The 25,677-nt window shown below is 35.8% G+C and overlaps 1 protein-coding gene across 1 annotated transcript in view; it reads left to right on the forward strand.

The window, feature by feature from the left end:
* The window catches only part of LOC149787346 (guanine nucleotide-binding protein G(s) subunit alpha), a 163,918-nt gene that overhangs the window by 51,672 nt on the left and 86,569 nt on the right, over window positions 1-25,677 (forward strand). Inside the window, exon 5 of the mRNA XM_089977898.1 lies at window positions 1,629-1,726. Coding sequence (XP_089834024.1) covers window positions 1,629-1,726 — 98 coding nt within the window. The remainder of the gene's footprint in view (window positions 1-1,628; window positions 1,727-25,677) is intronic.

A 25,677-nucleotide genomic window follows, 5' to 3' on the forward strand; every position in this document is an offset into this window, starting at 1 on the left:
ATAAACAATTTAAATACATTTTCTGAGATATTTAGATGTGGATAAGAGCTTTGTTGAAATTAAATTGTTTTGAAGATAATATGAAAAAGTGTGCTTAGTCTTTTTAGAACTGAAATGGGGGGAAGTAAGTTCTCCCCCAATGTTTGTAGAAAGGGGGAACTTTTCATAATATTGGAGGGAATTATTGAAGAATATAATGGCAGGGCATGAAAAATATGTGTGAATTTTTGCACATTTGGTTCATTTTTGGTGAGGTTTTAGAAATAAGCGAATCCTACAGTCACACATAATAGAGTAGACCCAGCTGTTATCCAAACACAGAGCACAAAATGTGAACTCCAACTCTGGTTTCAGTTGTTTGAAGTTGTAGACTTTACCCGTCTGTGAAACTGTTCAATATATTGACCTCCTTTAAAGCTTTGTGATGTAGAAAAGACCCAATGTGCCCTTCAGCGTAATGTAAGAGGTGACTGATCAAGGCAGGAGCTGTATAGGCTCGGTGGTTAGCATTCTTGACTTGCAAATGAAAGGGTCCAGATTCAAATCTTACCATCAGTACTTCTTTTGTCGTGTTTTAACTACACTTTAGAACATGACAAGGACATATGTGCTAAGTGCTTTTCCCAAAGACACACCAACTGGATATATACCCCACTACCCTTGGCATACGAGTCCAAGATGCTACCAACTTGGCTTAGTTGGATCAGCCTGGTTTGGTAACTGTGGTGTATCCTTGGCATGGCCTTGGGCCTTGGAACCAAATAACCTATTTATCAAACAAAGCAAACCAGATATGTACATCAAATTTTTTAAAACCTGTTTTTAAATTTTAGTTTGTGTAATGTTAGTAAAACTGCGAAAAGTAGAATCATTGAAAATTTGGTGCTGTAATTACATTTTTCAGCATGATTTGTTTCATGACATCAGGTCCTGGATCCAAGGCCTTGTCCATCAGTTTATTTTGTTTCACAGTTGTGGTATCTGGGTGTAGTGTCAAAGAATGTAAAACAGATGTAATAAAAAATAACTTTTCACAGCCATCAGTTTCTGAAACACTGCAAAATGCTATAACCCTGAGTGGGAAATTTCATTTATGTGTAAGTGACATCTTGAAACCAGACAAGACGTTTCTTTGTCTAGCAAAATGGACTAATCTATAATTATGAACTTTTGAACGTCTATGAATTTTATTAGAATCATTCATCACTTTACTTGGGTTGTCTTTGAGAAATACGTTACAAATGTGCAAATTTTGTGCCAGTAGTTTTTGTGCAAAAAGTGATATTGGATAAAGTTTGAGTATTGAAACCTGATTACCACTTATCCAAATGTCTATTAGCTTACTTGACTTCACCATAAATATTATCCCCAGATGTTAACACTTGGCCAATTCTTTTTGGAGATAACAAAAGGAAAATGATTAAATCATAATTTTTGAATTTTAAAATTAGATACAAAGAGATGTCGGTCTTGAATACTTGTTTTGATCTCACTTACACATTACATTTTGTGGTGCATGAGAGAGAGCCATAGCTTTTCTGCCCCTTTTTTTCAGTCAGTTCTTTTACACAAGTTACTATGCAGACAGAGACCATTCGTTTAACTATGTTATGTTCTGTTGTTTGCAGGAGTTTTATGATTGCACAGAAGTATTATGGAAAGACAAGGGGGTCCTCGCTTGTTTTGAAAGATCCAACGAGTACCAGTTGATTGACTGTGCGCAATAGTGAGTATAAACCTTTTGTTTTGTGTTGTCTCCTGTGTTGTTTCTGTTTCCCTCAAGTGATATCACTTTGCTGGTTAAGGAAATGCATACAAATTTTAAGTTCAGTCACTCAACTTGTCATCCATGCGCTCAGCTTTTACATTTCTGTGCTCAGCTTGATCAGTCTGTCGAGCACTTTACTTTGTGAGACATTTTAGCTCATGACCTGTAAACTTCAGGTGTCCCACTTGCTTACTGGAGTGCTCAAGGCCAAGTTGGAGAGTTGCGATCATCAGACATTAACCCAATTATTCAAGAGAGTAAGACAAGTCAAGACCTAGAACTTTGAGTGTGCTTATATATTATTATCAATATTTTCAGAACTACTATATTACTGAGTCCTAGGAAAATACCTATATAAAAGCTGGTTTGCTACATTTCAAGCATATTTCTTTCCTCTAGTGAGTTGTCATCATGCTGTTGAGCTCCATAAATGTCGTGTGTAGAAGTTGCCTGTATGTATTGGAGAGTATGATGAATTACCACTATTTGAAATAAAGGGTATCACAAGATCTGTTCTAAGACACAAGACTGCATAAATCATATTAATTTCTAAAAGACATTGCATTGAAAAATGAATGATCCTCATTGTTTTTGCATAGACTATTTTACTTTCTTTCTTAAATCCGACCTGTAATAAAAAAATTATTGTTTTTAATTAAGTGGAGAACATTCCCAATAAACTTTTAGTTCTTGGATATATCCTGGGTACAGATAATTAAGTGACTGACCATTTAATAGAGACAGATAGTGACTGGGATTTCTTCCAAGTCTGGATATTTTTTTACATCTGCTTCCAGACAATTTATATTTATCAACTAATAATAAGTTTTGTTTTCTCATATAAATCAGAGCAAGAATATTTTTTCCAACTATTTTATGGCCAGATTTTGTTTTTAAAAACAAAAGATAATCCGCTTTTGTTGACATCAAGCATGAGTACTATATGTTGTGAGAACATGAGTACTGTATGTTGTGAGATATCCGCTTTTTTTGTTGTTGTTGACATTTATAGTGGCAGAAAATGGACAAGTCATTATCTCATAATCTATCTTTGGTCAGATTTTTGGCCGCTCAAAAGTAATTAATATAGTTACTTAAACTGACATTTGTATATGGATGGCAAGTGCAATTCCTCTTCTTTTCACTCAGAATTAAATCCTTCAGAACACTCACATTTTCTGCAGTAACCCCTATAATCAGACCAAAACACCTGCATATCTATCATTGTTTACCCTTTCTTAAATTTCTAATGCATGCATGGAAGGCAACATCACTCCACTACTACAAATGTAAAAAAAAAAGAATCTTACGTCTTTGTCTATTCCTTTTTTAAAATGTACTTAGATAAAATAGTTTGCTGAAATTTCTGAAGCACCTATTGTTACGAAAACATACTAAGCAAATAAAAAAAAAAAAAGTCTCAATCATGAGTACAATTATTTGATGTTGCCGCGACAATAAGAAATGGGTATTTGTTTGGTTCGCCAAAGCTGGCCTTTAGCGGTGACTTCAATAACTCATGCACCCTTCATCAAAAAAAGGATCTTCAAAAAAGAAAGAACCTTTCTTCAAATGAAGTCAGTACCAAACTTAATTAAAAGCAACAGAATCTGATGGATTGTTTCATTTTCCAACATGACTGGAACACGTACTGTGCCGTGAAAGTTTCCTTTTTGCAGGAAAAAAGTTTATACTTTCAGATGCTACAAACGGCAGATTAAAACGGAAACTAACTTTGCCGACTTGGGACTTACTGAAAAGTAAATATGCTTCATCATTCGTTTATGTGAGTGTGATATTTTTTTCCACTGAATTCAGACCTTGTGAGATGAATGTAAGCGTAATACACCATACAGTACAATACACAAGTCTTATATTTCAGGAGAAAAATTTTCAAACCTAACACTATGGTATTTTTTGAATATATAGGTTAACTGTCCTTCTACCATTTATTGTAACTGATAATCTCCAGTTCAGGGTTAGAAGTGCACCTGAAAAACCTCGAAAAACCTAAAATTTCATTTTGACCTTAGAAACTTTTAAAAAGTCTTTAAAAAACTGAAGGAAACCTTAATAAATAACAAAAACCTAAAAATGTTTTTAAAAAATGGTGAACATCTCTACTCTGACCCCACAAAAGTGGGTTTTTTCTCATGATTTAGGTTAGCCTGTCAGTCTAGAAAGTCCATGAACTATGCAGATTAAAGACATCGGTCATTTTAATTATTTATTAATTTTCGCTTTATCTTTATTTTCCTTATTTTTGAGAATAAACGCAAAGCAGATTTTTAATAAATGTTATACTCACCATGGAGATCATCTTGTAACTGTTGTCTTAAACCACAAAAATATTTTGAACCTTGAAAACCCCTGAAAATAACCTAAAGTTTTAAAATTCATTTTTTTACTTTTAACCTTGAAAACCACTGTGTTTGCAATCATTCCAAAAATGGCAAAAAATCTAATGAAAATTGATTTATGCAAAATGTCCAGTTACTCAGAAATTGCTTCATTATTTGATAAGTATATTTTCATGACATTCAGTTTTATTATTTTTGCCAGTAAAATATTGTGTATTGTATCTATAAATGCATATGCTAATATATTAATGCCATTCCTCCCACCACACTTTTGTTGTGATCTTTGAACATCTATGTCAATCTCAGTGTAATGAAGCGATTCATAACCAGATTATTAACGGTTAATTTGAATATCAGGGTATCATGTACTTTTTAAGCAGGCTAATGAGATGCATGTGGCAAAATGGATGCATACAAAAGAGGTTATGTGTAATGTTATTATTTGGCTAAAGTTTTTATGATCATATTTTGTATTAAAGATGTAGACCGAATTTGGGACTTTTTTTTTTCGTGTCAGAATGTTTAGAGGATATGAGGCCGTATCTGCAGTCACACAGTGACTGCTGTCAGGATGTGAGTTGATTTGAAATTATAACGAGAGTAATGTACAGCCTGATTTATCAGAACAGTATACCATATATATTCACTTATAAGACGAGTCCAGCTGCAAACTGCACAGATCCAGATCTGCTGTTGTATAATGTGCCAGCAGATCTGGGTCTGTGCAGTTTGTTAGTTGTACTCAGTACAACAAACAACATACACCTGATCAGCAGATGCATCATGCTGTGGCAGATCAGGATCTTTGTTGTTTGCAGTTTGACTTGACTTATAAGCGAGTATATTTGGTACAACTGCAGATTGGTGTCTATTCTGTTTGCAGGTGTGTGTGTAATAGGGTAACACTTTCTGAATGATATGATTGCACAGGGGTTGGCCTCGATCACTGACAAGTGTCAATGATCACCTGTAAATTATTATTCCAGAAATGTAAGTTGAAGATTAAATTGTCCAAATTTGATAGTTATAGCACAGTATCATGCTCAAGACATTTAACTAGGATACTAGTGTGTCGGGGTGTCTTTTATACCTGATAGATAGGCAGTGTCATAGATTGACTAATAGATAAATACATGTTGTAGCGTGCTGACCAATCAAAACAAGTTATAATCACTGTTTTCAATCCCAGTTTTTAGTTATGAACACCATATTGATCTCAGACATTGAATCCTTATGATTATATGTTTCTGTGGCATGAAACTGACTGTCACATGTGATTTAAGTCAGATATTTAATGCTAAGATTTGTATAAGCTTCTTTGTATTCTTTTTTTCAATCACTTTTACTTTGTCCATTGTTCATTAAACAAACCAGTTTCATTTTAAGACCTGTGATTGTAAAAAAATGAGAATGTTGTCATAAAATACATTTACTTCAGCAAAATATACTGTGTGTACTTGCATTGAGTCCTGCTGCAAACTGCACAGAACCAGACCTGCCATCACAAAATGAGCCGGTAGATCTATGCAGTTTGTGTTAGTAAGCAGTACAATAAACACCATATACTTTGATCTGCTGCATAATTATATGACAGGAGATCAGGTCTTTGTTGTTTGCATTTGGACCACAATTATAAGCAAGTATACGTGGTATGCGAGAAGAAAAACTAAGATTATTTGTCTGAAAACATTTTCATGGAGTGTTACATAATTTCCTTTTCCTGTGTTCCAGATGATATATGTATAGGAATAGAGATGGTTGATGCTGTCATGAATTCAGTCTATTACATTCTTGAAAAGTGTACAAAATATAATATTATGCATAATTTTATATAACCAAGAAAAATTGCATGATTCTTTTTAATGAAGTTATTCTTCTGTCTGTTGGAAGATTCTTCTCTCCTCTCAACTGTTTTTCATTCCTTAGTTTTATTGATGTTATGGGCACCATGGTCTTTAGGGCACTTTACATGCATTGCAGTGTCTCTTAAGCATATGTCAGACATGATCCATATTAAACATGGCTACCTGGCATGTTGTCTATTCACAGTCAGCTATATTTTCAACTTATTGATCAGAGAAGAAAAATATTTCTATATGTGTGTACATGGCCTATTCATCTGTAACATGGGGCTATGGAATACCACTCTCATGGCCTATTCATCTGTAACATGGGGCTATGGAATACCACTGTCATGGCCTATTCATCTGTAACACGGGGCTATGGAATGCCAATGTCATGGCCTATTCATCTGTAACACAGTTCTATGGAATACCACTGTCATGGCCTATTCATCTGTAACATTGGGCTATGGAATACCACTGTCATGGCCTATTCATCTGTAACACGGGGCTATGGAATACCACTGTCATGGCCTGTTCATCTGAAACATGGTTCTGTGGAATACCACTGTCATGGCCTATTCATCTTAAACATGGTTCTGTGGAATACCACTGTCAGGATAGTCAGTGATACACTGAATTAAGTTCATAGTCAATATTTGGATAATATAAAAAAAAAACATGAGTGGCTGTTGTAAGAAAATGTCTCATTACAGCTGCATCTCTTGTTTTTGTAGTTATTCCAGTATTAAAAGGATGCTGATATGTAGTTATTCCAAAATTAAAAGAATGCTGTTATTTAGTTATTCCAGTATTAAAAGGATGCTGTTATGTAGTTGTTCCAATATTAAAAGGATGCTGTTATGTAGTTGTTCCTATATTAAAAGGATGATGTTATGTAGTTATTCCAATATTAAAAGGATGCTGTTATGTAGTTGTTCCTATATTAAGAGGATGCTGTTATGTAGTTGTTGCTGTATTAAAAGGATGCTGTTATGTAGATGTTCCTATATTAAAAGGATGCTGTTATGTAGTTGTTCCTATATTAAAAGGATGCTGTTATGTAGTTGTTCCTATATTAAAAGTATGCTGTTCCAGCATCCAAAAATGGCTGCCATGACAGCTATTTTGAAAATGTATTTAATGCTATATCTCCAGTGGTTGTATTGATTTGAGATTTTCATGAAAACACTCCAGCAATGGCCATATTTTATGTATGTATTTTGGACACTGTTTATAAACACCAAGTTCTTTTTTGGGCCAAAATTATGTTTTCTTTGCATGAAATATTCAGAGATGTTATTAAAAAATTTGCTAATATACTTGTGTGTTTGGACACAAATGCACTTTAACTGCAAAAAGACAAGATAGACAAACGCAAAAATAGAGGTTACCAAACATGTATAAACAAATTAAATTTTTTAAAGCTAACTTTTTCACCTGTGAATTTTTAAAAAAGTCATTTGTAAAGGCATTATAAAACCTGGCAGAGTTTGGCAAAATGTAAATTCTTTGAACACAAAATTTGCAAGTCAAAGGAAAAAGGGCTCCATTGTTGAAAATCAGGAATGATAAACGATGTTTCCATTTTTTAGAAGGGCCTCGTTATAGGACTTGGTAACATAAAGTAGCTTGATAGTCCTTGGCTTCTGTCGTTTATACAGTGTTTTCATCCTTTTCCTCCAGAAGTTCATTACTAAGTTGAGGTTGGTAAAGTATAATGAGCAGAGTTGTTTGCTCCATCCTAGTGTCACTATCACATGACATACCTTATTTTTACGCCAAATCGGAAACTTGTTTTACCTGAAGAGGTATACTTTCCAAGATGTACTCTACCAAACACACAATTAAAAAAAATATATATTGACAATTTTGGAATTTATACATAATCTCAGCAGCTCTTGCAGGGCAGGAAAATAACTTTTAACATTACTTCTCCAGCTCAACAAGAGCCAATTTAATGGAATCATATTCAGAGTTGAATAAATGAATAGGGTTACCATATGTCCTCTTTTTCCAGGACATGACCTCCTTTTCAGTCCTAAAATCTCTATATGGATACACTCATTCTCTGGAGTGTCCTCTTGTTGGAAAGGTCAGATATGGTAACTCAATGAATAAACGGATACTGTTCTTTATGCTAGTCAAGATACAAATTTTACTTGTCTAATTCAAGTTTTTCAATTTCCAGTGCAATCTCAGAACCATTAATAGCTAGCTCTGGATTACACAACTTCAGAGATTGACCTTTGGTTTCAGCCAATTAAGATATTACATAATTTTGAAAAATAGTTTGGCTGATAGTAAGAACTTGGTGTTTCAGTGTTATATGATTTCCAGGTCAGTTGTGTCTTGTCACTGTGCAAAACTAAATGTACACCTTGCCTGGTTTTGGTTTCTAAACATATCTTGGCTTTTTAGCAATGGTATTTTTATTGTACCAGTCAGCCATAAATTTAGTCACTTTTAATTGCTACTGACATTTTGCCACATGATGGCAAGTGAAATTTATGTGATTATGCAAGACAGTCCCATATGGAGGAGTAATTGTTACCCATTTGAGAGTTCATTTCAAAGTCTAAATACATATTGGAATAAATCTATCCATACTATATTTAGTAATTCTTCAGGGCAAATCTTAAATATATGTGTATGATTTGTATATAGGAAATTGCCACTCTTTGTGGCACTCTTTGTGGGTAAATTGATTTGGGTAATATACACTTTTTTTCATGAATCTTAGCCATTCAGGCACTTTTCAATAAAAACCTGCGTGCACAGTTCTTGCCATCATGAGTTAGTTTCAGGCAAGAATGCCTTTCAAGGAAACTACATAGTAAGATGGTTTTCAAAGTAGACTGAAAATGTACAGTAGAACATTGTCCTCGGCAACAAGAGAACTTGCGTTTGGATGAATAAGTTTAGGTTGTTGCAAAACTGCATGTTTCAGGAAGCAAAAATATGGTTCACTTAAGCTCAAAATCATGATAAATGGTATTCCGATCAATGAAGTTTTTTTAGTCTGATATATTTTCAGTATTTTATGTATAAAAAGAAAAACAATCATTTAGAACATTGTCAGGAAATGTTGATCCTTTCAGGGTTACTAGTATGTAAATATGTTTGTCTGCCACTACCATCATGGCATATCCCATCCTTTTTGTTTATGATTTTTTTTATATTTATGTACAATAACTTTTATTTCATGAAAGAAAAACAGTCATTTACAATATTGTCAGCAAATGTTAATATTGTTGTTTTGGGGCTAATGCCATTTCTCAGTGCAAGATAGGCTATACATTGAAGCTGATATAACTGGTGGAGTTGGAAGCCAGGAAAACCCAGTAAGATTCACTGACACACAGGAAGCTACTGGCAAGCTTTCTCACATATGGACGTTGACTGAGACTGAGACTCTATCCCACAAGGACAAGTGAGATGGCAGTGATCAGTAAAGGTAAACGTTTTAGACCACTTGGTCACCCAGGGCCCACAAATGCTGATTAAGGATTAGTGTGTAATTTCCACCTATACCAATTTGTCCTGTCCCATCTTATTTTGTTGCAAATTTATTTTATGTGAAGTAACATTTGAAGGACTCTGTAGATTGAAATTAAATTTGATATGAGGTTCTACATTGAGAAGACCTCGGTGAAGTTTACTTTTTTACAGTATTTTAGAGTTGTTTTCCCCGTTTGGACATGGAACTTTTCATTCCTGTGTGTGAAATGGATTGAAACCAAATTTGGTATAATGCTTTGCATTAAGAAGATGTAGGTGAAGTTCAATTTTCTGACCTAATGTTGATGGCCTCTGTTTTAGAGTTTGAACATTGTCCCTTCATTTTTTGTATTAATTGGCAATGACATCTTTGTCACATGGACATATGTCTATTTTCACTCAAGGACAACATGACAAACAGTTGTTTTCAACAACAAAAAGTATAGAATAGAAAACTACATTCTTAACTGCTATAAGATTATTATGTAGAAGCAAGTCTGAGTATCTTTAGCTTATAGTTGGACATCATGCATATACAAGTTTGCACACAGTATTCAAATTCCTCATGCCCAGCTAACACCGTACAAATACCTTGCTGTTATTATCAGGAAAGTCTTGTATCTAGTAAAGAATAAATTCTTTTGAGATGCACTGAAGCTTTAAAATACAGTATATTGGCTTTTCACGACTGTACTGATATCTTTCAAATGCCATCTTTCTGGTCTATAATTATTTCAAAGCTTAGCACATTGTTTCCTTATTGAATGAGGCTCACTTCATGAGGTTCATTTTGATTAAATCACTTTCAGTTTTAAGTATTTTAAACTCTGACTTGAATTTAAATGTACCTACTATTCACTTTTTCTGTTTGGAACACATATATCGAGTCCTGCTCATTCAGGACGTGTCTTACATACTCGCACATAAGCCACATCCATTTGCAAAATATATATTGACCAAGATCTGCCATGCATACTGCACCAGCAAATTAAGATCTGTATTGTTGGTTCTAATTGTTAGACATAACAAATTGAGTTTGCATGTATTTTTGGATTTTTAACGTACTTTTAACAATTTGAGTCGTATCACTACAGTGTCTGCAGTGTGGCAGTTTATAGTTAATGTCTAGCAATGGAACATCATGCTGCAGACATATTGCATTATATCCCACCCAGTCACATTATCCTGACACCAGGCCTACCAGACCTAACACTAACTTCTTAATACTGAGCGCCAAGTGAGGCAGCAGCTGTTAGTATCATTTTTATAAGTCTTTGATATGATTCAGCCAGGGTTCATACCATGACCTCCCACATCTGAGGTGGTTGCTGTAACCACTTAGGCCACTGGAGCAATATAAACCTAATACATTGTATTAACCCAGATCTGCATGTACATTATACAGTAGCCGTCTATGTTTGCAGTGGGATCTGACAGTATGCAAGTATATCAATACAAAAGCCATAAGATTTGTTGCACATTAAATTGTGTTAGTGCAGTTTTCAGATAGAATATTATTACAGTTTTTGTGCATAACAGTAGCAAAAAAGAAAGAAAAAAGTCAGTAGTGCCAAACTTGTAATCCCCATTGCTTAGCACTAGCAAAATGTTTTTAGAAAAATGTTGCCTGCAGTGTTATCCCACAATATATATTATATTCATAATTTTATCAAGCACATTTAATGAAAACATATTTGGACTATTTGATAAAGTGTGTTTGATATGGGCATTTATTAGGGTGTGTACATAATAATCATAATATAGTTTCTTGTACACTGAGAGACTTAGATTACAATGTAGTTTCTCATACACTTACAGACTTCAGATATTTGGGATACCATATAAATTCATGTATAATCCATACATAGCTTTGAACAGTGGTTCTAGTCTCTGATGTATACTGTCAGGGTGTTTACATGAAGTGACTCAGAAGTACAACAGACAGTATAGATCCGGTTCTTCTGGACCATTATGGTACTGTCAGATCTGGATCATTTATGTTTACAAGTGGGTGTGCATAATAGATTAGCTACAACTGACCAGGTGAGGGATTTTGGTGGGTGACACCAGATGGTAGTAGTTCAGAGGAGTGGGATCAGTAACTATTTTAGATGTTTTGCTTTGCAGACAGTTATATTTTCCTTTGTAATGACCCAAAATGGCTTACTCTAGTTTGTACATACTTTATTAATACTGATGGCAGTTCCCAAAGTGGCTCTACGGTGGAGTGTCAGTTTCACAACCCAAAGGCCATTGTTGAATCCTGCCCAAGCTAGCTTTCAGCTGTGGGGAGTTAGAGTAGCTCATTTGGCAGAACTTATTACCTGTAATCTAAGGATTGTGGATTCAGTCCTAAACCCATCTTTGCTAGCAAAGGTTCCAGTGTGTTAGCCCTATTTACACCTTGGCAGATTGAACTGATATTTCAATGCTTTGTCTTAGTGACATCTATTGGAGTTCATGAATTGTCTCCCTTCTTATTTAATTCCAGCTAACCAATAGCATGTTACAGTGGTGTATTGTATGTGGGCTGAAAATGGTGGAGGCAATTGACTTTGAATGGATATTTTTTAAGTTTAATATTGAAATTGTGACTAAGTGCAAGAGATAAGCCATTTCAGGTGTATTTGAAAGGATGTATTTGTACAAACAAGGACCAACAGTTAAAAATTGCTTATTCACAAGTCCATTCCAGCTATATGCTTGCCTCGCCTCAGTCAGCGTAGGAACCATGTTCAGATTTGAACAACTTGATTGGATGCGGTGGCTTGCCATCGCATCTAATGAAATTCAGAGGTCCGAAGCACTGAAATGTGTTTGATCTGCCAAGGTATAGATAGGGTTACCATATCGGAAACTTGGCTAGCCAAGATGTCGCCACCAAAGCTAGCCCAGTTTGCCTGTCCTCAAGAAGGCATTAAACTCAATTCCCTCAGCATAATGTAATCAGTAATGTGTTTCAAATGCCGTTAAAGCAAACAATAGTGTCCTTGAGCAAGGCATTTTACTGCCAATAGCTGTGCACTAAACAATGTGTTTCCAGTTGACTCACCATCCCTGTTTTTGTTGCTGACCCTAGCATTACCCCCTCGAGGGTTTAAAAAAGTTTTTTTTAAACATATTTAAAAAAAAGAAAAAAGTGTATTTAAAAAAGTTTTTTTTAAACATATTTAAAAAAATTAAAAAAGTGTATTTATGCATCTAATTGAGCCAATTTTGCCCAGTACTTAAAGAGTTAGTACATTATATATTATTATCATGTAATATAGTGTTATTTTAAAAAATATCTACCTATGTACCTTAATGTTAAAACCTGAGCATTAGAAGACACATGGTGGGGGGGGGCCTAAATAGTCATTGATGACATTTGTTTTGATTTGATCTTTGATGTCAAAATATTTAGTAATCATGTCCTGTTCAAAGGCGCTATAATTTTCTGTTGTATTTTGACTTAATATATAGATAAGTGATGTTTGACTTAATATATAGATAAGTGATGTTTTATTTGCTACATCTGAGGAGATAATATTACCAGTATCAACTGATCCATTTCAATTTGTAAAATGAATAAAAGAAATGAAGAAACGAAAATCTTATCAGGTCATCTGCATAACAACCTTGGATATAGTGTGTAAAATGTTATGGCTGAGAGTTTAATGTTTTAGAGCTATCTTGTTATCACAACTCCTCCTGAATTGCCAGTCATATTACCATGGGATTTTCAATAAAAGATTTCATAATGGTATCTAAACAAAAATGGTGCTGACCTGACATCCAATATTGTCACCATGGCAGCTGTCTTGAAAATCTTCCTATTGCTACTACTGCTGAATGGATGGCCATATCAACATGGGGTTTTCACTAAATAACTTATGTTGATGTCTGTTGATCCTAAATGAAAATGGTGCAGATCTGATATCCAATATGGTCACTGTGGCTGCCATTTTGAAATCTTTTTTATTGCTAATCCAGAATGGATGGTCATATGAGCATGGGGTTTTCACTGAAAGACTTTTTATGATGTCTTGTTTGTTCTGTATGAAATTGGTGCTGATATGGGGTCCAATAAGGCCACAGCAGCAGCCATCTTGAAAATCTTGTTATAGTTATTACTCCTACAAGTCCAGTCTTGAAAATCATGTCAAACTCCTCCTGAACAGAAAATGATATTGATATGGTGTTTTCTCCAGAAGACTTGTCCAGTTGGTCTTAAATTAACATGGGGTGAATCGGACATCCATTATGGCCCCCCCACACTGTGGTGATCTTGAAAATTTTGTTATCATTACTCCTCCTAAACTGATGGTCATGTCAGCATAGGGTTTTTCTTATGTTGTCTACTTCATTGTAAATGAATACACTGGTAGCTATGGCTTCAGACCTTCACACAGGTGGCTCAGGGCATATGGTCACATTACACTGGACCAAAGCAGCAGTGGAACACTGCACTCCCCTGGATTTTTTGTGTAGCCCTTTTTAGGATTACACTGCTCACCTCTTTGGCATGAGGAAGGGGCTAGAAAAGGTGCACTTATCATTGCCTTGCTTTACCTTAACCCTGGTCAACACACTGCGGCTGATCTTAGAGGTCAAATAACTAACAAGAAGGCCAAGGTGATGCAACTCACCATGGACAGTAGTACATCAGCAGATAGACCAGAGAGAAGAACAACTTTAAGTTTTTATAGAACTGGCCAGATTCAGCATCCAGATAGTAGCCCTAAATGAAACTTGCCTAGCTGAGGAAGAACAAATTGTGGAATTATGTTCTGGCTACACATTCAGTACTTTTGGAGTGGCTGAAGTAAAGAAGAATGACATGAAGCTGGTCATGGGTTTGTCATATCAAAGCTAGCTAACAAGCTTATAAATTCCCAAAGGGTATGAATGACGATTGAGAATCCCAGTGTCAGGAAAAAGACATGCATCTGTCATAAGCAATAATGCACCCAGCATATCCAACCTAGATGAAATCAAGGACAAATTTTATGAAGACCTGTAGTTTTTTTTTATTGCAAAAGTACCAGAGCTAGACAGGCTCATCATGCATAATGACATCAATGCTAGAGCTGGCACAGATCGCCATATATGGATAGGTGTCAATAGCAAAAATGGTTTTGGCAAATGCAACAGCAACAGACTTCTACTGAGAAAATGAACTGAACCTGATCTCCTAATCAACAAACACAGTATCCTAGCTGCCAAACCACAAGACATCTTGGATGCACCTAGATGAAATCAACAGGAAAGACTATAGTAGAGCCAGTCGTCAGAGTAAATGGTGATGATGAAACCAATGTTATTCTGATTAAAATTGGATCTCCTCTGCCCTAAGTAAAGATCTTACAGTGACCACTTTGGGGTCATGTTCTGGTGATCATTGAATTTGCCAGTGGAAATGCAGCTTTCAAAAATCGGAAAGTGAATCAATTCGTTCAAACACATTGATGCTCTTCAGCCACACAGCTCAGTCTCCCAAAAACTAATAATTAATAAATTAGTGATTTTGGTACTAACATAGGTCACTAGAACATGACCCCTAAGTGGTCGCTGCCAGATCTTCACTTATGACAGTGGAAATCTAATTTTAATTAGAAAACAATGTCAGAATAGCTAAAATAAATGTGGCCTTTCGAATAACACATGCAAATGTATGGGTTTGCAGTGGTATCAGTCCTCAAACAAAACTAGAGGTCTACAAAACCACTGGGTTGCCAACCTTGCTGTATGCTTTCAAAGCCTGGACAGTGTAGAGATGTCATGCCAGGTAGCTAAACCATTTTCAAATGGGCTGCCTGAGTAAACTGATGAAGATAAGATAGTCGGACAGGATCTCAGACACTGAGGTTCTCACACAAACAGGCATACAAAGCATCAACACTCTGCTGATGATATCACAGTTGAAATGGGCAGGCCACATCACCAGGATTGCAAAAGAGCAACTACCAGAGAAAATCTTCCATGTTAAACCGAAATCCTAAAAGTGATCTCAGGGTGGTCAGAAGAAATACTTCAAAGATTCCATCAAGTCATCCTTGAAACACTTTAACATTGATCCCAAGTTTTTGGGAAGATCTCGCACATGATTGCTCAACCTGGTGGAGTCTCATCCATACTGGGGCTACAGATTTTGAGCAGAGGAAAACTGCAGAGGCAGTTCAGAAGTGTGAGCAGTGTAAAATCTCAGAAAAACAGCATGACCTCTATTAATCAACTAAACCCAAGCATCGTCTCCTGTCAAGCTTACTGCAGACAGTTCAGAGCACAAATTGGCCTTATCAGCACCTTGTGTACTCAAAGAAACCATACTGATCAGTGATGTATTGGTCACGATCGAACTGAAATATGAACAACAAATGGGATATGTAACAATCTAAAATCCAATATGAAAACCACAGCAACTGTCTATATCTTTATATTGTTATGGAACAGAAAGTCCTATTACCATGGGGTTTCACCAAAAGACTTTCATGATGTTCACTTGGCCCTAAAAAACATTGGAACTGACCTGGGATTTAATATGGTTGCTATAGTTACCAGCTTAAAAATCATGTTATCATGACTTCTCCTGAATGAAAGGTCATATTTTCATTGGGTTTTAACTGAAAGACTTCTTATAATGCTTTGTTGATCTTAAATTAAACCAGTGCTAATCTGTCATTCTAAACATTGTCATCTTGAAAATCTGCTTTTAGCTACTTAATGGGAAAGTCATTTTGACATGGGTTTTTAAGAGATGAGTTCTTATGGTGTCTACTTTGTCTCAAATGAGAACATGGACACAATGGTGGCTATCTTGGAAATGCACCTGTAATTGTTAACTCTTCATCCAAATGGATGACTACATTAGTGATTTCAGCAATGGACTTCTTCGACAGTATTGATTTCCATAAATATGTATTGCTGATGCATTAGATTATATGATAAACTTTCGAAAATAATTTTTTTCATTCAGACCTTAATTAAAAAAGGTAACTCGGAGAACTAATCAACATTGTGGCCTTCTAGCTCTTATGTTTAATATATACAAAACATTCAACAGAATGTGATAAATTTGACTCGACACTAAAGAACTAAGAGATTTTAAAAATCAAAGTATCAAGCCTGGAACATAATGCAAAGGCATATGTGAACACATCAACATAAATAAAATACCATCCTGTATTGCTAAAAATTCAAATGTGAAAACGATGCAAAGTACAGAAAAGCCAGTGGTATTTATATGACTTAAACTGTTCAGTTGTCTTAAGATTTCGTCCATTTGAAACATGAATTAAAAAATGAAGAAATACTTGGAGCCTGTTGTGTCACTAGGAATCTTGCTCCATACCAGTGGACCGTTGTGAAATGAAATGAAATCATTGTTTAAAGAGTGATATATTTGTAAAAAAAATTACAAGGAATTTTATACAACTTGGTTATATATGTTCACTTTTCTCAACAGCAAAAAAAGTAATTAAAAAAGACAACAATAAAAAAAATAACCAACATAAATGGGATTAAATCTCTTAATCTTCTCGATTGCAAGCAACTTTTAGAGCTGTCTGGGTATCACTCCATGCAAATTTTGTTAAATGAGCACTAAATGATCCTTGCAGATTGATGCGGACATTGTTTATAAACGAGTACATTTACAACGGGTCCTATTAGCTTTTAATGCTATTTTTGGCAGTGGTATTTAACATTTTAAATCGACCTTTTATTTGGAATTCTACCACTGACCTTCAAACGACAGGAGAATTTAACCTCATCAGGTGCCTGTCATGTGACCATAGAGCTGTACGAAGCTATTTATGTTAGACCCCACCCCGTTTGTTCTTGTTCCTTTTTTACAACTGTGAACAAAGACGGTATGTGCAGATCAACAGATTCATAACTAGCTGTATGGGACAACCAGGATCAGGCTGTAACCAGATTTAGTAACACACGGCTATATAACTGCTATTTATAGACTTTATTGAATTTCTGACTGTTGGGAGTCAATGGAGGCAGCCCTGTACATTGCTTTAAACCCACTGTGTGCAGCCAGGGGGGCATCTCAATATGTGAATTAGCTATATTGCTCGATAAGTGAAGAGGCTGTTCCACGGATGTGTAGGTTTTCAATCTTAAATTCTTAAAATTTGTAAAATAATTATTATAATCTTACAACAGCAATAGCAATAATAATAATAATAATAATAATAATAATAATTACTTTTAGCTCACCATTTTAAAATTCTTGCAACTTTAAAAGCGAGCTTGTGGTCCAGTGTCCAGCGTGTGTCGTCCGGCGGTCCATAATTGTTATATATATATATATATATATATATATATATATATATATATATATATATATATATATATATATATAATTAAAGGCTCATGCTGTTTCGATAATTGAGGCAATTAGAGCATAATGGTAAGATGATCTTACTACAGTTTTTGATCAGACTTGGAATGCATTATGTTATTAAGAGCTCAGACGAGTTCGAAAATGTTCGAGATTCAAACATAATAACAAGGTGATATATATCTAACTGGCCGAGACTGTTACCACTTTGGAGGATACATTTCAAATCAGTTTTGATCATACTTAGAAAATCTGGTTATACCATTAAGATCTCGGATGAATTCAGTAATGAGCGAGATCTTCACATACGGATTCGGTGATCTTGCATCTGATTGGCTGAGCTTATAACCCATATTTCCGATGGGATTTTTGTCCAAATATGGGCATATGGGTTTTATAATAAGCGAAATCAATGCGTAATAATGTGGTAATCTTGGCATCAAATTGTCAAATTGTGGAGACGGTATTTCTAATTGCGTTGATGAGTTCAATAATGAACGAAATAATCTTGATTGACTGAATTTGCTGTCGCTCTGGAAGGCAAATTGATGATCCGATTTTGATCGGACTTGAAATATGTGCTTACGTCATCAAAACTTTGGGCAAATGAGTGAAATCCACGCATGTTAATGATGTAATCTTGCATCTGATTGGCTGAGCTTGTTACCACTCCAGAAGCCAAATTTGTGATCAGTTTTGAGACAAAAGTTGGAAGATGTGCTTATATCATCAGAATCGTGGACAGTTTTGATAATGAGCCAAGTCTATGCATTCTAATGGAGTGATCTTGCACCTTACCACTTGAGAGACCCGAGTTTAATCAGACCTTGTAAATATGCTTTTATCTTCAAGATGTTAGATTATTTGTAGTAAAACCAAGACCTGTGCATGTATTTTTAAGGTGATCTTACATCTGATATGGGGATATTTCTACCATTCCGGAGACTGTAGTTTTCATAGGATTTTGATCGGACTTGGTCAACAAGCATATTATTGTTACAAGCGAGGGGTCTTTGCTTGGCCGAGCGGCGTCAAGCCCTTTCGAGATTCCCGCTAGAAGTCATACGTTTACCCGAAATTTCCAAAGACTTCCATACAACATCACTTGTAAATTAGAATGCCCGACGTGTCCGTTCTATACATAAATTTTACTCTGATCAGTGCAAGACCACAGATCTCACAACCTGCCAAATATCTATGAACCGCACATCTGCATGGTTTCTCTTCGTTAGGCTTCCGTACCGTCAGCAGTTCACGCCGTAGAAACTATACAACTGTCCCTTAACACAGGGAACTATTTTAACTACGCCACCTTTGGCCAGTAAAGCCATGGTTTCCAGGTACATTTCGCCAGTACATCTGCATCACCTGTGCCACCATGGCGACATAAACGGTACCTGCTAAGTCCTTTATTGTTGATTCCATTGTGTTATTTACAGGTTTCCTACCGTAAATACTGCACTGCATTCACACCACCAATGTACACAACTAGATTTTAATAGGGACTTTGTTATTCCAGGGACACTCATTCGGTTTTGTCCTGAATTCACTACTAGTGAACCACGGCATCATGGAAACTCACTAACATTTCACTCCGTGACGTTTGCTCCTAGTAATTGGCTAATTATTTCGGGCTAAGGAATATTTCCATTGCACCGAATTCCATTAATCAAACAAGTAATCATAAAAAATCTAATAATTCCTTAAAACGGGGCGCTGTAACCAAATGCGCATACTCCAAATTAAATACATTATTATTGAAATTATTTGGAATCATCATCAAAAGCAATGATGTTGGTAATTCCATGTCATGTTTGGCTGCGAACCCAGATTACTTTAATCGGAAATGTTCATTCTTTCTGATACTTTTGAGTGTTGGAAGTAATATTTGAAGAAGAAAAAAAAGCAGCTGGAATCTGTGATGGTTATCTATTAAAGATGCTTTAGTTGTTTCTTGTTTTTGTTTTTGTTTTGTTTTGTGTTGTTTTTATTATTAAGCTGAACTGGTCACAGATCATAAGAACTTATGGGATTGCCTGTTGTTTGGTGTCCCTCCCACAAGTTAAGTATCGTTACCCCACCTAAACTACTTGGAGGATTGACATGGAACTTTACTCACACGTTCATCCCATGGTCCAGTTGTTACTAAATGAAAATAATGCCACAAGTATGTCCAATATGTCCGACACATTTTCTGTCTTGAAAATGTTGTCACTGCTACTCAAGTATGGACGTTCATATCAGAATGGGTGTGTGTGGCCGAGTGGTTTAACGAGCACACCGTTACGGATCACTGCCATCTGACCTCTGTCTGCGTGGTTTCGAGTCTCGGCTCGGCCAATGTGGGTACGTAAGAAAGCTTGCCAGTAGCTTCTCGTGGGTCGGTGGTTCTTTCTCGGGTTTTCCCGAGGTTCTTCCTCCAGCATTTATATTGGCCGCCGTGTATGGCCTATATCGTGCTGAAGAATGGCGTTAAACCCTATAACAATAACAAGAACAGTCAGTATGGGGTTTTCGCTGAAAGGCTTTCTGTGATGATAAAGTTAATGATTTTTAATCTTAAGTCATGTACTGCCACTTAGCCATGTTCAAGTGACTATATATGTCTACCTGGTCCTAAATGAACCTGGTGCCGATCTGACGTCCAATATGACCGTCATGCCAGCCATCTTGAGCGAGAACTTTGTTATCGTTACAGCTTCGGTGGCCTATGAACGCCTTGTTTTTAGCTGATTGGCTGAAAGTTACTGCATAAAATCGATTTAAAAAAGGTAAATAATTAACTGATTGAATTGTTTCAGTGATGACAAATGTTAAGTAGTCACATTTTGGGCCAATCAACATTACCACTGACCTGCGTGTACCGCAAAATGCTTTTGAGTTGGGAGGTTGTGAAATTTTGTATTAATGGAATGATAGTTAAGAGGACTTTTGCAAACACGTAGAATTCTTCAGTAGAGGAGGATATTGAGAGTTTCGTAAAGTGGATGTTAAGTACAAACATCTACCTCCTGAATCGACGGTCAAGTTAAGATGGGTTTTTAAAATAAAGACTTCGTACGTCTACTTAGTCGAAATTGAAAACAGTGCCGATGTAACGTTCATTATGGCCGCCATGACAGGCATCTTGAAAATCTTGCTATTGCTATTTTTCATGAAGATATCATCATGTAATTACCACCAGATTTTGTATTATGTGTGTGATTGATCCTAAACGTACATGGGACGTTTAATATAACTACTAGAACGGTCATCTTGAAAATCTTGTTATTCTTACCGGACCTGAAAGGGGGGGGGGGAGTGGCATTACAAGATTTACTACTGTGCCTAGTAGGTCAAAAATGAAAATGTTGTTGTTATAGGATTTAACGCCATTTCTCAACACAAGATAGGTTATACATGCCGGCCAACATAAATGGTGGGGGAAAACCCGAGAAAGAACCACCGACCCACGAGAAGCTACTGGCAATCTTTCTCACGTACCCACATTGGACGAGCCCGAGAGTCGAGCCCACGCAGACAAAGCCAGAATGAAAATAGCGTCAGTCTGACAGCCAAAATAACTACCACAGCAGTCGTCTTGAAAATTTTGTTAATGTTAGTACATGATGACAGAAAAATCATGTCATCATGTTGTTTTCATTAACTGAAAATCACATCAGCACGGGGTGTCTAACTGATCTTAAACAAAAATTGCCCCTATCTGATATCCAGTATGGCCGCTACAGCGACCATCTTTGAAATATCGGCAGTACTCCTTCTAGATGGAAAGTCGTATTTAATATTGGATTTTCATCGTAAGACTGATTATAATGTCTAGATGATACTAAATGAACATAGTGCCAATCTGACAACCAGTATGGCCACTACAGATGGCAGCCATCTTACAGTTATTGTTATTGCTACTCATAAATAGAAACGGGGTGGGTTGCAGAGTGGTCTGAAGCGATCGACTTTACTGATCACTCTCTCTCACCTCACATTTGTCACTGAGTTTGAGTCTTAGCTCGGCCAGCGTGGATATGCGAGAAAACTTGCCAGTAGCTACATATACTGCCGCCATATAAATGGTGTTACACCCTACAAAACAAAAACCTTAATGGAAAGTCATATCGACAGCGGTTTTCCACCAGAAAACTAATTATTATATCCACTTGGTCCGAAATGAAAATTGTGGCGATATGATCTCAAATATGGTCAGATAGGTCAACATGGGGTTTTCATCTAAAGTCTTCTAATGGTGTCTTGTTTGTCCTAAATGAAATTGGTTTCGATTTTTTTAAAAATCCAATATGGATACCGCAGTTACTTATTTGAAAATATTATTAATCAAGAATATCATAGATGGTTTCAGCACGCAACACAAATTGTCTTGTGAATTCCTGTTACTTCTTTTCGGAGAGTAGAGCACCGGTCCCTGGAGAAACTCAGTTTTTCTTAAGGCTGTTGCTTTCGTTCAGCATTCGGTTTGCATCAGTTAGCTGTGACTAAGTTACAGTCTTCTTGCTATACTGTAATCTGAAAAGGAAAAGGTAAGTCACAAAAATCAGCACTAGTCTTTCACTTGAGACGTTAAATCAGCGTTTATATTGTTAATTTTAGACTTTCATTTAAAAATCATCAGATGTTATTTTTTTCCTCATGAGAAGCAAAGGGTCGACCTCTTAAAAAAAATTGGGGGTGGGGGCTGGAATTTTCTTTCGAGCCGGGATATAAAAAATTTATTTTACCTAAATATTTGTTTTAATGTACAGTTAATGTAATATATATTTTTTTCTTTGTTATGTATCAAAAGTAAGACTATTTTTATGTGCGTTTTTTTTTTCGAGAAAAGAAAATCCCACGCGTCCCCCTCCTCTCCTCTCTGAAAATGGGCCGTCATTAAAAGCGTTTTGGGATGTGTTGACAACTATTCACCAGAGGTTATATTTCAAATAACAGCTTTTATTTTCTGATCATAAGCTAAACCAGTTCCAATGTGTTTTGGTGGCGTTCTTTTATTAAAAAATAACGGAGCGAAATTTGATACGGCTCAATACTTATTGTAAATAGTAATATCAATGCGAGAGCGATGAGCTTTTCAATACTTTGACCTCAACCCTTCGTCATTCTTCTGTCACCTGAGGCCTATTCCCTACTCGGTACAATGTCAGCTATTTTTAATCATTAGTTGCTAAATATAGTTGCAGGTTAGTTTACTTTAGTTGCTCTTCACTTTGTATTAATTGATCGTATTGTACACACCGTTCACTGTTATATATTGCCGCTGGCTTCCAATACAGGTGCACTAGGTAGAATGTATTGAGAATTCGTTTGTTCGTGGTAGAGAGAAAGAGAAGAATAATTGATGTATATATTTAAGAGTTTCATTTCTTACTTTCCCTGCTGAAGGCATTCCAAGCGTGATTGATCAGCGTAACAGTTAACCATACAGTCGTCCTCTATCAGCTCCATTATCTGTATTGACTCTAGTAAGAATATATACAATCGATGCTTCTCAAGTTCAAGTATAGGCCTGCTTATTTGTATGATCAGGAAGAATTAAATTGAGGTACCTCTTGCAAAATAAATTGGGCAAAATCATAATGTACTTTTACATTTTAAATATACAATGATTGTTCAACCATATTACAGATTTACGTTTCAAAGGATACATATATATCGCTAAGGAGGTTTACTAAAAGAAAAGTATAATATGTTTTCATTTATAACCAAGTGAGTCATGCCAAGATACATTGGTTGTAGTTGGTGTGCAGATGCAGCAGGTATAACTCTGTCAGAAGGCAACATTTTTCAGCATCTAGAAACCGGCACTTTTATTGTTTATTTAATATGTACAGTTATGGATTATTAACATTTTATAAATTGCATGTTATATATGCACAAGCATTCAGTATCGTGTGTCCTTATTGCATTTACAGCTGTATAACTTGCTTTCCCGCCACAACAGGCTAAATTCAGAAAAGTGTTTTTTTTTGTTTATATATAGTTCACTGTTTCTCTATAAAGTAGACGAAGGTTCTGCAAAAAAAATAATTATATTCATCGCAGTACATCAGTTATACTTACACCCAGCCGTATATTCATACGGTGTACGGTAAGGGATAGACCATTTAGTTTTCTGGGCGGGGGTTTCAGTGGAGTCGTGGTGGCCGGGGTGGAAGGTGAGCTTTGTTTATTTTTTAGAAAATCTGGCCCTAGAAGAAGCTTGAAAAATACTCTCATTTTGTGATTTCTAGAATATAAAGACGTTTTTATACCATTATTTTAGTTTTAAAAATATGATAAAAGGAAGGAAAAAAATTCCCTTACTTTTTACTCATTGTTAGGGAAAAGAATCGGCATGAAATTTAGTGTGTTGATGAGGGCACACGAGGATGCTGAGAAGAAAGAATTCTGCTTTTAAAAATCTTCAGAAAAAAACACTGATATGTTGGAAAAGAAAACCATGTCCATCCATTATAATAATGTTTTTAAAAATATTTTGAGATAAAAAGAAGAAAATATTTGCTTTTTTGGAGAGAAAAAAATAGCCCATTTCACCCACTCATCCCTCCCTGCCCCATCCTAAAGATTACATGTTTGTCCCTTATTTGAAATAGCTTAAAATTGAGCTACACTTGCATATTGTTTACACATTAAAAATCACATGAATGTAAAATGATTTAAGAGCGGTGAGACATTATGTGAATGCAATGAGCTTTCTGCTAGGTGAAATTTGTAGAAGTAAAATACATGATACATCAGGGATATTTCTGCTATATTAATTAGGGCCGCATGGTAGCCCCAATTTCCGTTGGCTGGTACTTCTCATCTTAACGGAAGAATTGACTTCATAACATAAGGCTTCTTTTTTTTATCATTCTACCTTTTATCTTTGAAAGGAAAATAATGCGTTGTATTGACACAAAATGGGGTGGAATAATTTTGTAAAATCAACTCAAGGGGAGGCGAACTTTTCATTCACGGCCTGTTTAGGTAAAATGACAATGTTGCCTGAATTAGCCTTTTACATAAACCCTGACATTATTCGAATTTTCCAACATATGTGGATTGTCAAATAGCTGACAGACGGCTCCTCATTTTCATACCAACGGATATGTATTCTTTCCTTACATCTTTTTTTCGCTCTCCTTGTCAGACTCAGAAGTGCTTGAGATGGCCTGTCATCCATCCGTCTGTTGGCACAAGTTTGTTACTGCTGCTAATCATAAACTACTTAAAGGATTTCAATGAAACATTACACATACATTCATCGCTTGGTCTACTTGATATTAAATGAAAATGCGCTGCTCTGTCAACCATTATGAGGTTCAACAATGGCCATATTGAAGATCATGTTGTTGCTACTGCTACATGGACGGTCATACCAACATCGGCAATGTTTTAAAAAATGACGTTTTTACTTGGTAAAACGTTTTCAACTGATTTGTTTTATTTTCGTTGATTTTGTTCGATATTTTGTCATTTGTTTTCTTACGTACGGTCTAAAACACCAGGAACAAAAAGATAACGGGGAAAAAAGCAATACAAATCTCCTTGAAGCGACAGAATCTGACGCAAAAGTTCTGGTACTGTGATGTTTTGGGAACATAAGTTGCATGGCCGTTTTGCATGTCTATCACAAACTTCTGTGATCTCTGACCATCAGTGTAATTCCTGTGGTTACTATGCAGTCTTTCGCTTATAGCATGTACCTAACCGCAAACAGAATACGTAAACCATGATATGCCGTTTCATGATGTGCTTGCAGATTTATATAAGGTTCGTTAGATGAAGTAGACTTTCATGTCATCTTTCGTCTTGCACAATTTTTGCCCCCCCCCCCCGCTCAAATGTTTAGTTTATTAATGAAAACTAAATTTAATTTAAATT

The sequence above is a fragment of the Sinohyriopsis cumingii genome, chromosome 12, assembly GCF_028554795.1.
Source record: "Sinohyriopsis cumingii isolate HCF-2022 chromosome 12, ASM2855479v2, whole genome shotgun sequence".
In the NCBI taxonomy this organism is placed as follows: domain Eukaryota; kingdom Metazoa; phylum Mollusca; class Bivalvia; order Unionida; family Unionidae; genus Sinohyriopsis; species Sinohyriopsis cumingii.